The 17,462-nt window shown below is 37.1% G+C and overlaps 1 protein-coding gene across 11 annotated transcripts in view; it reads right to left on the bottom strand.

Annotated features, from left to right (window-relative positions):
• Window positions 1–1,727: 1,727 nt before the first annotated feature.
• The window catches only part of Lrrc28 (leucine rich repeat containing 28), a 127,047-nt gene continuing 111,312 nt past the window's right edge, over window positions 1,728–17,462 (bottom strand). For all 11 annotated transcript variants that reach the window (XM_047540367.1, XM_047540376.1, XM_047540377.1 and 8 more), the window contains one exon: window positions 1,728–2,177. In XM_047540367.1, the coding sequence (XP_047396323.1) occupies window positions 2,105–2,177 (73 nt within the window). In that variant the 3' untranslated portion in view covers window positions 1,728–2,104. The remainder of the gene's footprint in view (window positions 2,178–17,462) is intronic.

Raw genomic sequence — 17,462 nt, 5'->3', positions numbered from 1 at the left:
TCAATTAAGCCTGAATGCTGCACCCCAGGGTTAAGGTTGAGACTGCCCAAACAATGCTGATGTTCAACACATTGCAGTTTATAACAGGTAAAGAGCAGATGCTTGGAGAGTAAACATCTTTGCAGAATTTCAAACATGTTAAAACAAAATTATTACATACTTTATCTCAATGAGAATTCCTGAATATCAGGTTAGTGCATTTCATGGCTCCATTTTAAGATATATGATGGTAGAGGGTGAAACAGAAAGATGCCGCAATCTCCTTGCTGTCATTTAAATGATAGGTAGCAGTCATTTAGGCCTGAAGCACATTTGTGAAGTTTCATGCCACATTTCTCACCTGTCAACTTACATACAAGTAGGGGTTTTGCTAAAACTTCAATTATTCTAAAAGATGAAAGAAGTGGTACATTTTGATATGGATCTTCAGTTCCTATTATACTCTAAGCCTTTGAAATGTAAAGATGAACAGACCAAGTTATGAAAGGGACAAGAGGAAGTAAGAACAGCGCGAATGCAGTTGGAACACATGGTAACTCTCTGCCGTCACCATTCTCCCCGATAGTCAGCTTTCTGAGCAGCAGGTGGTGTGACTGTAAAGAGATCACACATTTGTCAGTAACTATGTAGGATTTTTGGCACTGTTAGAGCCTAGCATTACAGAGTTAGGGCAGCTAATAAAATGCCATCAACCAGATTTTTGACAAGTCTGAAAGTTTTTGAAAATAACTTTTCTACCAAGCAATCCTTCCTGGTTCTCCTTTTAGTCCTGCCTTAGAAAAAGAAAAAAAAAATTTTTTTTTCTTTTAAAAAGAATCACTTCACAGCAACCAGCTGAACATCTGGCAGCAAAGTAACACTAAAATGCCATCCTTTTAAAGGAAGGGCAAATACGTGACTCTTCCACAAAGAGTATGTCTCTCTGGCAGGGGTAGGCTCACAGGCTTTTGTTTACAGAGCTTTTTATTTTTTTTTTAAACCAAAGTCCAAGGCTGTTTGGATTTCGCCTGTATTTTCTCAGTGATATCTGGACAACATTACATAAATAAGAAATTCAGAATCAAAATGAACCTCGTGCATCAGGTAAATAATGTGCCCAAGCTGTACGTTGGATTGACCTGCTAAAAACTAGTAGCAAAAGTAGGTGAAGCCAGTTTTTTTACGTGTAACAATAATAGTTCAAAGTCATTATGAATTTAATCATACACCCACTAATGGGAACAGGGAGGTCTCAGGTTGGTGTGTGTTTTCTCCCCTTTTCTTATTATGCAGAAAATGCTTAAATCTAGAAAGGATCAGATCTTTTCAAGCCTCAACTATTTCTTGAGCTTCTCATTTACAACAACAAAATCTCATTAGGAAATTAAGAAATTAAAATTATCTTTTTGTAAATAGTCTTTCAAATAAGAGTATATTTCATTATCACCTGCATTTTTGTTTTTAAATCCCTCTTGATGGTCTCTTAATACATTGCAAAACTTACAAATAAGGTTGTAACTTTCCAGAGGGTGTGTGCTCTGGGATCTTGCTGCGCCTCCACAGAAGTCTAACTTTGTCGCCAACTCAGGGGCCCCACCCTGCTATGCGAGACTATTAGGCCATGGAGTGTGCTTAAATGGTAAAAACTGACAAGTTTCCACTGGAGAAACCATGGAGAATAATCTCCTGGGGAAATAATCCTCTGGGGAAAGAAAGAGAACAGGAGAAGTATCACTGAAGGTAAGTTGTTCAAGTTAAATTGCCTGTATTATCAAATTATAGTTCTTCAGGGTACTGCAACTTGCTTTAAATTAGACATGGGGAGGCTCATCAAACTAAATAGTTTACATATGAGACACACTCACATAAAAAGAAAAAACACAGAAGACAGGATGTCCTTAATTTGGGGGAGGATATATTCCAACTTGGGGGAAGGGTGAAGGCATTTTAGCTGTGCAGCTCAATATGACATTTCCAGAGTTCTGCATGCCCCCGCATTGGACAGGACAGGATGGAAGGGCCTGTTCCGCACTGGCTGGATTCTCCAAGCCCTGCCGCACACAGTGTGCGACTCACAGGCAGCCTCGGTGTCAAGCTGGCAGTGCTCCTGAGGCTTGAGTGTTTATCAACTCAGCAGGTCAAAAGTCTGCAGACACTGGGTGGAGCAGCAGTAAGCCACAAAGCTAACTGTTGTCCTCCTGGAAGGAGAGAAAGGAGAGAGAACACTGTTAGTTCAAGATTAAAGTCTCTGGATTCTTTTCAGTGGAGACAGTCTTTCTTTGTTACAAATAAATGATTGGGCATGGTCAACAGACCTCATACATTTCCTTTTAAAACTGAGTACCGTCATCAGGTAAGGCATGTGTGTGCATGTGTGCACTTGCTTTATTAGTGGTGTCCCGATGACATACTCTTCCTAACCTCACTCCTGGGGAATAATAAGCCCTTTTCCATATCCTGTTCTGAATTGTGCTTAGTAGAACTAACAGGGCGATCACAGAATTTGTAGTACATTATTAAAATTATACAACACAAAACATCACCAATTTAGCTAGAATACATGTATACTGCAGAGCTTAACATAATTTTAACAAAGATATTCCCACAAATTGTTCATGGAGATAATTTCAGAATCTGTTAATAGATTTCAAGGGTATTTCCACATGACAGAGGAATGCCTTCTCAAACTCCTGTTTGGATACCATGGATACCATTTACTAGCAAGCTACGAATTTCCTGGAGATCTGATACACTCTGGACCTCTCCAGTTGTTGGATGCCTTGTGTTCTCACCAGAAGTGCCATCCTCTGGTGAGGGGAAAGTAGACTACTATTTGTCTTCACCAGGCCCCGTGCTAAGTGTCTTCTATTTTCTCACCCCTTAATCCAGTCTCTGCCTATCTCTGCGGCCCAGGAAGGTGACCCCTATAGACAACCTCTGAAGCTACCTGATGCTAATCGGCAGAGCGTGCTGTGGCATTGTAATTACTCAAGGTATCAAACAGAATGGCAGGTACAGGAGAGCAAGTGGCTGGGGCACAAGAAGGCTTCTGACTGTGTTGAAGAGACTTGCAGGGAGGAGAGGAGGGAGGGGAAGCATCATGCCTTGAAATCTCAACTCAAGGAACAGATAGAAAATCAGAAAGTTTCTATGGTGGTCTGAAAGGATCCTCATTGTAAGATGCAATGAGGAACATGGCTGAGGCCTGAAAAGTACAGGCTGCAGAATCATCAGTCAGGTAATGGGACACTTATGTTAAATCTCTATGCTAAAGTAAAGGTGCTGGTTGGGAGAAAGTAGGAACTTGAGACTTGAGAAAGGAGCCTTTGGACAGACACCAATCTAAGGACCTTGAGCCTCTAACATCTTTGAACATTTTTTTTTTCATATCAGGAACAGTGTTTTCTAGCTAGTAAGAAAACCAGTATTGCTTTGCATAAAAATATTTCAATGGCTTCATGTAGGGCGGCTACCTAAAAATGAAGTACCTATTCTTTTTAGGACCCACCATCACCAATACACATTGCCTCTATGGCCATCTAGAGTAAAATCCGGCATGACCCAGAGATCAAGTAAGATCTGCTCCTGGAGGAGATAATATATACAATGAAGAAGTCACAGGATCTTTTAACAGTGTATTAGAAGGAACCCGGAGAGCAAATGTGGAAACAGATTCTAAGTACATTAGCCAATAAGAATAAACAGAAGGTTGGATCAGGCCAATAAGGGTAATTTACCTAGGCCTCAGGATTTAATGTGTTACTCTAGGAATGAACAACAGTAGCCTTGACTCAGTTGGAAGGCTATGGTCAATGAGATCAGATGCTGAAACTCCTCCTGAAGACTTTAGAGACAGGAGAGCAAGGCTTAAGAGAAATGGAAACATTGGGGTGGACCCAATTTGGTACATCCTCCTTAGTCACCTCCTGAAAAATCTCCAAAAGGGCCAAGACATTCTTTTCACTAAAGCATTAATATATGTACTGGTGAGGGGAATACCAAATGGAAGGAGCAAGCACCCTCCCGGAGGTCAAAAATAAACCTGTGTATGTTTGAAACCTGCTACATTAGTGAGGTTTTAAAAGGGAAAGAAGAGTTGTATCCAGAACTGCCCAATATGAAGAAAGAGACATCTGGTGAGTCCCTTTGGGTTACGCTGGCAAGATCTATTTCAGTGGAGACTTTTGATTCTGTCGAGAGGGGATGGCCCCATTCCCTTCAGTTCTTCCTCTTAAAACTTTAAACATTCTGGTCTCAGCACAACAAACAAGTTTAGGATGACTCTGAAATGTAGAATGAAAGCAGACAACCTAAGGACCATGGGACTTGAGGAACAGCACAGCAAGGGTAAATTCTTGGCTTACCTTAGTGCCTCTAAGGTCTTAGATATTATTACCTCATTACCTTAGTCTTAGAAGCAGAAGCCTCCAAATCAGAACCACCCTAAGGGACAAACAAACAAACAAAAATCTCCAGAAAAAGTCTGTTCCCCCAAGTCAAAAGACTAGAACAGGGAAATCTAGAATGACAGAAAGTAGAGAAGTTGCTGAGGGCTGGTTATGTGGTGGGGGAGAGAACAGAAGGCTAACAGCTAAAGGTACCAGGTTTCTTTTAGGAATGAGAGAATGTTCTACAATTGACTGTGGTGATGGTTGCACATAATTGTGGAGTACTAAAAAAACACTGAATTGTATACTTTAAAAAGGCAAAACTGTAGAATATATGAATAATCTCAAGAAATCTATTAAAAATAGAGCCAAAAAGAGAAATACATAAACCTACAATTAGAAATGATAGAACTACTATATAAAAAATCAATACAGGTGTAGAAAAACTAGTAATACAATAAACCAAAGGATCTAATTGATATATTCAGAATACTTCACCCAACAGCAGCAAAACACTATTTTTTTCAAATGTCCATAAAACAGTCACCATCATTTACTATATATAGGGCTATTAAATAAACATCAACAAATTTGAAAGAACTGATCTATAGAAGAGACGCCTGGTTTCATCTTGGACATGTAAAGAGTCAGGGTCCATTCTTTACAAGAGATATATGTTGAAGAAATTGAAAATCAACAACTTTTCTTCATCCCTTCAGAGAACTGAAATTGTACAATAAACTACCACTTCAAAATCTAGAGACAGATGAATACAGAAAGTCACAGCTAAGATCTGCTTACCTGGATAGAAGCTGCTGAGACATAAACTGGTAGGAAATGAAAATGTTTATAATAGGCTGGAGAGTAGAAATCAACAAAACTAAAAATATCACTAGAATTAAGATCAATAAAACTGATGTCCTCAAAGACTGACAAAGATAACAAGAAGACAAATTACTATTATACATGAAACAGGTAATACTACAGATCCTGTGAGCTGAAAATTCTAGATATAAGGGAATTCTGTGAACAACTTTCCATTTAAGAAGTTTTTCATCTTAGAAGAAACAGATCAATCAATTCCTTAAACACCACAAACCACCAAAACTCAACTGAGATGAAATACACAACCTAAACAGTCCTATAACTATTAATTTGAATTTGTAATTAAAAAAAAAAAGAAATTTACATTCCCAAATGGTGTCACTAGAAACTCTAAACATTCAAAGGGGAATTAATAGAAAATTTTACAACAATCTCCTTCAGTCAAACAGAAGAGGAACACTTCCCAACTAATTTGATGAGGCCAGTATTATTCTAACTCTAAAACCTGACAAGAACAATAGAAAAACAGAAATGTATAGACAAATATCTCTTATGAACACAGATTTAAAAATCTTCACTGGGGATTTTTATCAGTAGAATGTTTGACTAGCATGCTCAAGTTCTGGGTTTGATCGGGAACTACCCCCCACTCCAAAAAACAAAAACACAAAGTATTAATAAATTAAATATAGAAAAGTATAAAATGAATTATATATTGTGAGCAAGTGGGAGTCATTCTAGGTGTATAAAGAAGGTTTAATAATTTTAATACTTGACAATATAAATAGATTAAAGAAGAAAAAGTATATGATCATATCAATGGATTCAAAATAAGCATTTGACAAAATGGTACATTAATTCATAATAAAAACTTTTAGCAAACTACAAATAAAGGAGACCTTCCTCAATTTGATAAAGAGAACATACAACAACAACAAACTCCTAGTGCTAATGTTATACTTAATAGTGACAGACAATGTTTCCGAGACTGGGAAAAAGTCAAGAATGTCCACTCTCACATCCTTAGCATACAACTAGAAGTTCTAAACACTGTCATCAGACAAGAAAAAGAAATAAAAGGCACACCAATCAGAGTGAAGGAATAAAACTGTTTGCAGATGGCATGACATAATTGTCCATGCAGAAAATCCCAAGTAATCTACAGAAAATACTTCTAAAACTAATAATAAGCAAGGTATAGCATATAAGATAAAAATACAAATGTCAATCATATTTCTATAAACTAACAATGAACACATGTATCATTTTGATCACAAAAAGAAAGTGAAATATCTGGGTAAAAAGAAATCATTTAAGGGTCTATATGCCAACTGTTTTAAGATGCTGATTTAAAAAAAAAAAAAAAAGAGTAAAGATATTCTTTCCAAATTGATCTGAAGTCTAAATGCAATTCTTATCAAAGTCCCAACGAGGTTTTTGGAGACAAAAATAAACTTATTCCAAAACTTAATGAAAAAGTACAAGCCCTAGAATAACTAAAATAACCTTGAAGGGAAGAATAAATTGGAAGTTCACTCTGCCAGATATTAACTTCCTTATACAGCTATAGTAATCGAGACACATTGGTAATGGCTGAGACAGATGCTGATCAACTAAATGGAAGAGACCCAGATTAGCCTCATGAACTTGGCGTAAGGTAAAGGTTTCTTAGGACACAAAAATCATTAATTATGAATTAAAATGGATAGATCTAACTTGATCAAAATTAAAAACTGATTTTCAAATGACAAAAAAAGTGAAAAGGCAAGCGTCATTCTTGTAATTTCTTACAATTCCAGAAACTATGTAAAATTTTAGTTATTAGATACTTTGCATTACTTCTAACTTTTAAAAATTAAAGTTGATTAGAACCCTTGTTCTGGTAAATTTAATGCAACATCAGGACGTACATATTTGTATAAATCAAAACTGAACTTTAGACACAAAATTATCTTAAATGTCTAATGTACTTTGGGGATTAACTGACAAGATTCTCCTTGTGTTGAATTTTTTAAAGATAATTATACAAATGATTTATAGAAGGCATACATTTAATACCACGACTGTTGAGTTTTTAAAAGTAGAGCTTCTAAGCAAAAGAAACCAAGTCCATAAAGTTCTGGAGGGTAATCTCCTTTAACATGAGCATAATGCCCTCTGGATCATCAAAGAGGGGCTGTGAGTAACCCAGAGGCATCAAGTCTGTGCTGCAAAGAACTCCCAAGGCTATGTGCTTCCTTGTTTTTTGGAGACTTATTTAATAACAGGTTGCATTTGCTTCTTGTATTAATGACATGTTGTGTTAATGATTATTACAACTAGACTAACAAATCTGCTGCCTTAAGAATGACTTGGTGTTGGTTAGGTCCTTTAAAATCCAGAATTAAGGAACCAGAGACATCTGAGTTTTAGGAGAGAAACTTGGAGCTAAGCAATAAGCTCTCCAGTTAAGAAAAAGACACTGATAAATTCTACAAAGAATATCAGACATTACATTTGTGGCTTTAGAATCTCTCAGTATATTTACAGGCAAGGCAGAAGAAAGAGCATTTGAGCTTGGTTTTAAAATAGAGAAATACCACTATTCCTTAAAAGAACAAATCACAATGCTGTTGGCACATACTGGAGCCCACGAATATCTTAAGAAATGTGGAATTTTTTCCTGCAAATGTGTTTCCTGATTAAAAATAAAAAGTATATCTTTGACTCATACAGAAATTCAAGCCAAAAGAAAAATAATATTTATAAGACCAAGCTGATCAGAACTCCCAAGCTGTGTACATATTAACTTAAGAATCATCTAATAACATCCTGTATCTGCTTGTTATGCTAGTAGTGACTATTTCTCATGGGAAGATTCTTTGTGTAGAATCAGAGGCTTAAATGTCACATACTTGCTTCTCAATTAGTCCTTGCACCAGACTTTGGGACTGAAATATATACATGAAAAGAATTAGGTGGTTTAGTTAGACTTCTCAGTACCAGGTACAGAGCATGGCACATAATGGTCAATAGTTTTTGAAAGATACAGTGAGGAAGAAATAGTCAAGAAAAACTTATTTAAATTTGCTGAAGCAATTTTACTTGTGGGAAATTTCATAAGTGACCTTAAGAAGATGCTACTGAAATTAAAACAAAACAAAACAAAAACAATGAATGTGCACAAAGCTAGGGTAAAGAGATGTGATAAGAAATAGATACAGGAACTCACTAAATAATAAATCATTAGCAAATAGGAGAAGGAAGTGTTACGTTGTTCCAAAAGATGGAAAGGGAACCATAAGACCAAGACAGTTCTGCATTCCCTCTAACAAGCAGATCTTTATCCCATGGCAGAGTTACAGCCCAGATATTTGGTATTCTCATGTAATCACGCTGGTTGAGAGACCAAGAATTCCTGAAAGAACAGGGCAACGGAAATCCAAGCTTGAAAGCAGCCCGACTGGAGCCCATGGTGCCATCCCCTACTGCAGGACCTGATGGCAGTGGATGCTCAAAGCATGTTAGCTAACTGAATAAATTAAAAATAAGAGGATGAGTTCTTCTGAGCTATTTGGAAGAAATTTAGAAAGAAACCACTAGCCTACTAATGTTTTAATAATTAAAAATATTTTTTATTTCTAAATCAATACCAGTTCACTGCAAAAATTCAACACCATCTGAAGGAAACCACTGTTACTTTGGTGTGTGAGTTCTTTGAGACTTTGTCTACATATACACAATTGTTTAAATATGTCTGTATGTGCATGAATATAAATGTGAATAAATATATGTAAATATATATACATTTTCATGCCCACAATGACAAAAATCAGATCACATTATGCAACTTTCTTGTAATCTGTTTAAAACATTTTTCATCAAAAATATTTGCTATAGCAATAATTCCTTTTTAAAAACCTACATAAAATTTTGGGCAAAGGACTTTTAAAAAATCTCTCTAAATATACATTTTTTCAAATTATTATTTTCTACATGCATAAAAATATTTTTAGTACATAAAGTTATACATTAAAGTATCCCTCAGCTATGGTTTGAATATGGTTTCTCCCTCAGAGGTTCATGGGTTTGGAAGCTTGGTCCCCAGTGTAGCAGTGTTGAGGTGGTGGAATCTTTAGGAGGTAGGGCCCAGTGGAAGGTGACTAGGTCAAGAGGGCTGCACCCTCATGAATGGATTAGTGAGGCCACATGGGAGTGGGTCAAATCTGGTAAGAGTGGATTAGTTCCTGTAAGAGGGTTTTTATAAGAGCGAACCTAGCTCCTCTCCAGTCTCTCGCTTCCTGTCTCACATGTAATTTCTTTTACATGTCTTCCCATTATTGGGATGTTTTCTGCCATGAGAACCTGAGCCAAGCAGATGATGAACACATACTCTAGAATCTCTAGAACTGTGAGCAAAATAAACCTCTTCTTATAAAGTACTCAGTCTTAGGTATTTATTATAGCGACACCAAAAAGACTAAGACATTTCCCCACCTGATTACCTTATAACAGCCAATTCTTCCCTCCTAAGCTAATCCACAGTAAAGAGCTGGATGTATATACTTCAGGGCATACACTGGAGTAATATGTGTGTGTATATATGTACATAGATACACTCATATACTTCAAAAGTCTCCTGTTCAAAATATTTGAGAATACTTAATTTTGCATTTGAGTTTTATTTACATATTTAGTCTTTCGTACTTAATTGTAAAGCACAATGGCTAAAACAGATTTGAGGCCAGATTAGCTATGAGACCTTGGCCCTGTTTCTAATCTTCTTGTACTTCAGTTTCTCCTATAAAGAGGGGATTATAAATAGGTTGGACCAAACAGAAGTGTTGAGGCATATGATTCAACTGAGCAATAGTATCTATCTTACAGTATTAATAGAAGTAATCTAGCTCAACTTCCAAGTTAGAACTCCTGACTTCTAGGACTAGAGAGTTACTTTCATTGTGTCTCAGGGCCTGACTGCATAACAGCAGTGATATGACCACATCAAACCCCATGTGTACACTCTAGTATCTGTTATGGCTAAACTTAACTCAGCATTAGGGTAAAAACCATTGGGACCTTTTGTAGTTCTTGTCTCAAAATACTCTGGTGATTTAAGTAAGATCTTTTGAATGACTGTGATGGTTCATTTTAAATGTGTCAACTTGGTTAGTTACGGTGCCTAGTTGTTTAGTCAAGTACCAGTTTATATGATGCTTTGAAACTTTTATCTTTTTAGATATGATTAATATTTAAAATGACTAGACTTTTCACATTTAAAGATTACCCTCCATAAGGTAGGTAGGCCTCATCCACTTAGTGGAGGGACTTGCAAAGGTAGAAAGGTGGAAGGCATTCTTCCTAAGAAGACAACACAGAAACCTTGCCTAAGTTTCCAGTCTGCTGCCTGCAGAATTCAGACTCAACACTAACATCAACTCTTACCTGAATGTCCACCCTGCCAGTCTCTGCCCTACAGTTCTGAACTCACCAACTATCATGGTTATGTGTCAATTCCTTAAAAATCAATTCATCATACTCTCTCACTCTCTCTGTCAGAGAGGAATAAGCTGAAAGATTTTTGCTACTTGGGAGTGGTTTGCTGAAACACCTGAATTTTGCTTTGGAATTGAGTAACGGGTAGAAGCTGGAAGAATTTTGATAGAAAAAGCCTATATTGCCTGACATAAACTAACAGAAATAAAGAATCTGTTGAGGGCTGGTAAGAGGAGCTGTATAGAAAGTTCCTAAGGTCTTAGAGAATACATACATTGTCATGAACAAAATGTGCTAAATTATGTTAAAGGTGCTTCTGATGAAGTCTTAGATGGAAATAAGGATCATGCTACTAGAAACTGGAAGGAGGTGAGACTTGTTATAAAGTGGCAGAGGACTTGACTGAGCTGGATTTTATTGACTGGAAAGCAGAACTTATAAGTGATAATGTGGAGATTTCTGAGGAGATTTGAGTCAAGTGTTGAAGGCATGGCCTGGGTTCTTCTTGTTGCTTATATGAAAATGAGAGGGAAGAGATAAACTGAGGGGATTATTAAGGAAAAAGGATTATTAAGGAAAATCCTCATCCTTTTTTGTTGTAAAAAAAAAAAATTAATGAAATAGGGCACCACTTCATGCTCAAAACACTAAAAAAATAGGGATAGTAGGAACATACCTCAACATTGCAAAGGCTATCTATGCCAAGCCCAGGGCCAACATCATTCTAAATGGAGAAAAACTCAAAGCATTCCCTCTAAAAACTAGAACAAGACAGGGATGCCCTCTTTTGCCACTTCTATTCAACATCATCCTTGAAACTCTAGCTAGAGCTATTAAACAGACCAAAGAAATTAAAGGGATACGAATAGGAAAAGAAGAACTCAAACAAATCACTATTTGCCAACAAAATGATTCTATATTTAGAGGATCCAAAAAATTCCACCAGAAAACTTCTAGAACTCATAAATGAATACAACAAAGTAGCAGAATATAAAATCAACACTCATAAATCTAATGCATTTCTATTCATAAGTGACGAATCCTCTGAAAGAGAAATTAGGAAATGGCCATATTACCAAAAGCACTATACAGATTCAATGCAATTCCAATTAAAATCCTAATGATGTACCTTATAGAAATAGAGAAAGCAATCATGAATTTCATTTGGAGGAATAAGAGACCCAGAACAGCTAAAGCAATCCTTAGCAGGAAGAGCAAAGTAGGAGGTATCACAATACCAGACCTTCAACTATACTACAGAGCAATAGTACAAAAGCAGCATGGTATTGGCACCAAAATAGACAGGTAGACCAATGGTACACAATAGAGGACACAGAAATAAACCCACATAAATACAGTTATCTTATAATAGATAAAGGTGCCAAAAACATACAATGGAGAAAAGATAGCCTCTTCCAACAAATGGTGCTGGGAAAACTGGAACTCCATAAGCAGCAAAGTAAAAGTAAAACTAAACCCCTATCTCTCACCCTGTACAAAACTCAACTCAAAATGGATCAAGGCCTAGGAATTAGACCACAGACCCTTCACCAAATAGAAGAAAAAGTAGGCCCAAATTTCACCATGTCGTCTTAGGACAAGACTTCCTTAACAAGACTCCCAAAGCACAAGAAATAAAAGCAGGTATCAATAAATGGTATAGATTCAAACTAAAAGTTTTCTCTTGGCAAAGGAAACAGTCAACAATGTGAAGGGAGAGCCTACAGAGCGGGAGAAAATCTTTACCACACACTTCAGATAGAGCACTAATCTCCAGAATTTATGAAGAACTCAAACAACTTTACACCAAGAATACAAAAAACCCAATCAATAAACAGGCTAAGGAACTGAGCAGACCCTTAACAGAAGAGTTATAAGCAATCAAGAGGTATACGAAAAAATGTTCAACATCTTTAGTAATAAGAGAAATGCAAATCAAAACTACCCTAAGATTTCATCTCAGTCCAATTAGAATGGCTATTATCAAGAACACAAGTAACAATAGGTGTTGGTGAGAATGTGGGGAAAAAGGTACACTCATACATTGCTGGTGAGATTGCAAATTGGTGGAGCCACCCTGGAAAGCAGTATCGAGATTCCTTAGAAAACCTGGAATGGAACCGTCATTTGATCCAGCTATCCCCCTCCTTGGCCTATACTCAAAGGACTTAAAATCAGCATACTAAAGTGACACAGCCACATCAATGTTTATAGCTGCTCAATTCACAGTAGCTAGAATGTGAACCAATGTAGTTCCCTTAAATAGATGAATGGATAAAGAGACTGTGGTATATATACACAATGGAATATTATTCAACCATAAAGAAGAATAAAATTATGGCAATTGCAGGTAAATGGATGGAGTTAAAGAATATCATGCTAAGTGAGATAAGCCAATTCCAAAAAACCAAAGGCCGAATGATTTCTCTGATAAGTGGATGATGATACATAATGGGGGGGGGGAAGAATGGAGGAAGGATAGATTGTGTGGAGGGAAATGAGGGATGGGTGGGAAGGAGAGATGACAGAATGAGACAAACATCATTACCCTATGTACATGTATGATTACACAAACAGTGTGACTACTTCATGTACAACCAGAGAAAAGAAAGTTGTAGCCCACTGTGTACAATGAATCAAAAAATACTAATAATTAACAAAAAATAAGAAAGTACACTTTGGAGAGAATACCAAGTACATGACTGGACAACTAAAAGTAGGCATGTGTCTAGGATCTAGTCAATCCTTTCAGCGGAAATGCTGCTAGCTTGGACTGAATGAGATTGAGAAAGGATGAGATTGAGAAAGGCTGTCAGACTCAGTATTCCACAGGAAGAATTGGGCTAATTAAGCAAACCAACTATAAAATACATTATTCTTGAAGAAAAGGGAAGAATGAGTCTGAGATTGAGGTCACCTCCCTTAATAACAAAGGGCAGGGAAATTTTCATGGCTCACTCGGCACTGAGCTGGCAGGACCACAACCCCAGTAGGCTAGGGGTCTGAGAGAGGAGCCAAAAAGGATTATTCTCAAGATTTAAAATTGAATGGGTTTGAATTTGTTAGGTCCTGTGATCTCTTTTTTCCTTCCAAAGTTCTCCTTTTTGGAATGGGACCATCTATCTTCTGTCCGACCATTATATAAATAAACACAACCTGTTGTCCGGTTTCACAGGTTTTCACAGGGAGAGGAGTTTTGTCCAAGGATGAATTAAACCCCAAGTTTTATCTACACCTAATCTGAATGGTACTTAAGATGAGATTTTACACTTAAGAATTGGTGCTGGGGGAAAAATGAATTGATTCAGGTTAGGACTTTGAGGCATGTTGGGATGGGGTGAGTTTATTTTGCATATGAGAAGGACATAAATATTGGGGGGTATAATATTGTGAAATATATATATTGATTTTCAACCCATTTTCCTGATGTATAGCTCCTAAAACCCTCAGAATCTTCTGAGTGATAGGAATGTCTTTTGCAAGCCAATGAGATGGCTGGTGGCTGGCCATTCTACCTTGCACAGATTACCGGAAAAACCAAGGCATGATTAGAGTTGGAACTTTTGGCCCCACAACTCACCTTGAGAGAGGGCAGAAGTGCTCAAAGTTGAGCTGATTTACTCATTGTGCCCATATAATGAAGGCCCCTTAAAGCCCAAAGGACAGGATTTGGAGAGCTTCCAGATAGCTGGACACATGGAGGTTCCTGGATGGTGGTGTGCCCGGAGAGTATGGAATCTCTGTGCCCTTTCCCATATGCCCTGCCCTGTGCATCTCTTCCCTCTGGTTGTTCATCTGTATCCTCTGTAATGTCCTTTTAACACATGGATAAACAAGTGTTTCCTTGAGTTCTGTGAGTCATTCTAGCAAATTAATTTACCCCAATGAGGGAGTAGACCCCTGATTCACAGTCAGAAGAATAGGTGACTATCTACTACTTACGATGTGCACCTGAAACAGGACAGTCTTGTGTGACTCAGCTGCTAGCCTGTGGGATCTAACGCCATTTCCAAGTAGATCCTGGCAGACTTGAGCAAAATTATAGGATGCTCAGCTGGTATATGTTGCAAAATTGATTGGTTGCTGGTGGGGAGAAACTCCCACAAATTTTGGTGACCAGAGCATTTAGTATTTTATCGAGAAACTGCATAAAAGAAAGAAGATACTTTATTCCCTTGTCTCTAATGGGGCCAGAGGCAGATTCTTAGGGGTTTGAATTTTATCTCCCCCAAATGCATGTGTGTGGTCTTAAACCCCTAATATCTCAGAATGTGACTATTATGGATTGAATTGTGTCCCTTGCATATTCATATGTAAAAGCCCTAACATGATGGTATTTGGAGATGAGCCTTTGGGAGGTAATTAAATTTAAATGAAGTCAGAAGGGTGGGACTCTGACTGAATTGTTGTCCTTATAAGAGATACCAGGCGGCTAGTTCTCTCCTCCCCTTCTCCTCTTTCTGCCATGTAAAGACACGGCAAGTTGGCTGTCTGCAAGCCAGGGAGAAAGTGCTTACCAGAATCTATACATGCCGGTACCTTGATATCTGACTTCCGTCCTTCAAAACTGTAAGAAAATAATTTCTGTGGTTTAAGCCACCCAGTCTATAGTCTTTTGCTATGGGAGTCTGAGCTAATATAGCAACATTTTTGAAACTGTCCTTGTACATGTAATAGTCACGATGAAGTTATTAGGGTGGAACCCAATTCAATATGACTGGCGTCCTTATAAAAATGGGAAATCTGGACACAGAAACAGATATGCAGGAGGGAAGATGATGTGAAGAGGCACAGGGAGAAGACCTGAACAGATCCTCCCCACAGACCCAGAAGGACCAATCGTACAGACATCTTGATTTCCAACTTCTAGCCTCCAGAACTGTGAGACAATACATTTCTGTTGTTTAAGCCACCTAGTTTGTATTTTTATTGTGGCATCCCTAGCAAACAAAAAAATGCCAAGATTTGGGAGCCTGATTTCTTGTGGAGAAATATAGGACTTGGGAGACCCATACCTACTTTGGAAAAGCCAGATAAATGTTTTTATACTAACAAATAATTAAAGTCAAAGTTCTCCATTTTAACTGTAAGTTTTCAGAATGAAAATTTTCTATGCCTGTAGGATCAAAAGTCAAGTGTACTGGTCATTCTTCCCTGCTACATAATTTGAAGACTTGGGTATTCATTGTTTATGTGAAATACTATCATTTATTTTTACTTCACTCTGTATTAAATTTAGGACAAACTAACACTTCCATGGAACTTGGTATTTTAGAAGATTATTCAATATGTTCCCTTTTAAAATAATGCCAGATGTCCACATGAATTTAGATATTGGCTGATACAATGTATTATTTTATGACAAGCACTGCAAACTGAACTGAACATAATAGAAAATTTCAAAGTAACATTATCAAGACTTGATTAGAGGGGCTGGGGTTGTGGCTCAGTGGCAAAGCACACTATGTTTGGTCCTCAGCACCACATGAAAATAAAAAAATAAAAGTATTGTGTCCATCTACAACAAAAAAAATATTTTTTAAAAAGACTTGATAGAGTTCATGATATTCAAGAACACTGACTTCATTTTCAGCAATAAGCTACTGTAGATTCAAGTATTTGGGTTTCAGTTACGAAAGAAACTATGTTAAAGACTATGGTAAAAAACTGAAGTCAATGCTTTTAATACAATCTCCATGGCAACATGGGAAGAAGCAGTCTGGTGGATGAAATGAAAGCCACAAACTCTCAATTTCAGACCCTAGCATTAACTCACCACAGAAAACCACATTTATACACTGGCATTTGATCTCTGCCTGAAACACAGGCACTCTGGCTTTGCTCAACAAAAGGACATTGCTGAAGTCCTTTGTACTTGATATACTAATTTTACTAATACTACTTTATCTATGCTATGAAAAAGTATAAACTTATGCACACTGAATTTCTATGTTGTAGCAGGAAAGAAGTAGCAGTAAATGGAAAATGCAAATGCTAATTAAATTGCTCAAATTTCATGTAAGGATAACCCCAAACTTCAACTGAAGGATCTACTGTATTCAACTGAAGGATCTACTAAATTAATTACCATGGTGAAAGGAAAGTTCATTTTTAAAAACAGGTATTTAGAATTCAACTACTAAATGAACATTCTGCCTTTATTACTTGGCTTTCATTTTCATATTTGCAGTAAGGAAATGTCTTCTATAGGAAATCATACAATAATAATGCATCAGGGTTTTAGCTGAAGCTTAAGGAATTACTTAAGATTTTCCTATGAGTACATCTTGCTGTATGAAGGCTGTTTGTAACAGAAGAAAAAATAAGAAATAAAAGTTCCTAAGCTATAAAGCTGTTCTCACTGAATCCTCATAATGACCTTGTTAGGTGGGTATCATCCTCATTTTATTGCTGAAATGATGAAGCTCAGAGATGCTCAGTACTTTGCCCAAAGGGTCCCAGTGGAGGAGTGGGAATTAGAGCCTGTGTACTTAATCACTAATATGCTACAGTTTCTCATTTCATTTGTTAATTCATATTTCACTTGTTAATTTTATTCTTGTATGTAGTAATATACCCGGAACCTGACTCAGTTCTTTTTATTCTAATTTAGATGTAATTTCACCAAATTTGATTATCTGATCACCTAAGATGAGAAGCAGTATGATATTAGGATATGTATTTTTTGGGTTTTGGTCCCTGCCTGGTTCATGTCTCCACAATGCAGGTCATAGAAATTCTTATCTTCCCCAGTTATTCTGTTGTGAAGGTGGCCTTAAAGAAATGATCTGACTT

The sequence above is a fragment of the Sciurus carolinensis genome, chromosome 2 (assembly GCF_902686445.1).
Source record: "Sciurus carolinensis chromosome 2, mSciCar1.2, whole genome shotgun sequence".
NCBI classification, from domain to species: Eukaryota; Metazoa; Chordata; class Mammalia; order Rodentia; family Sciuridae; genus Sciurus; species Sciurus carolinensis.
This window is presented reverse-complemented; position numbering and strand designations above follow the sequence as displayed.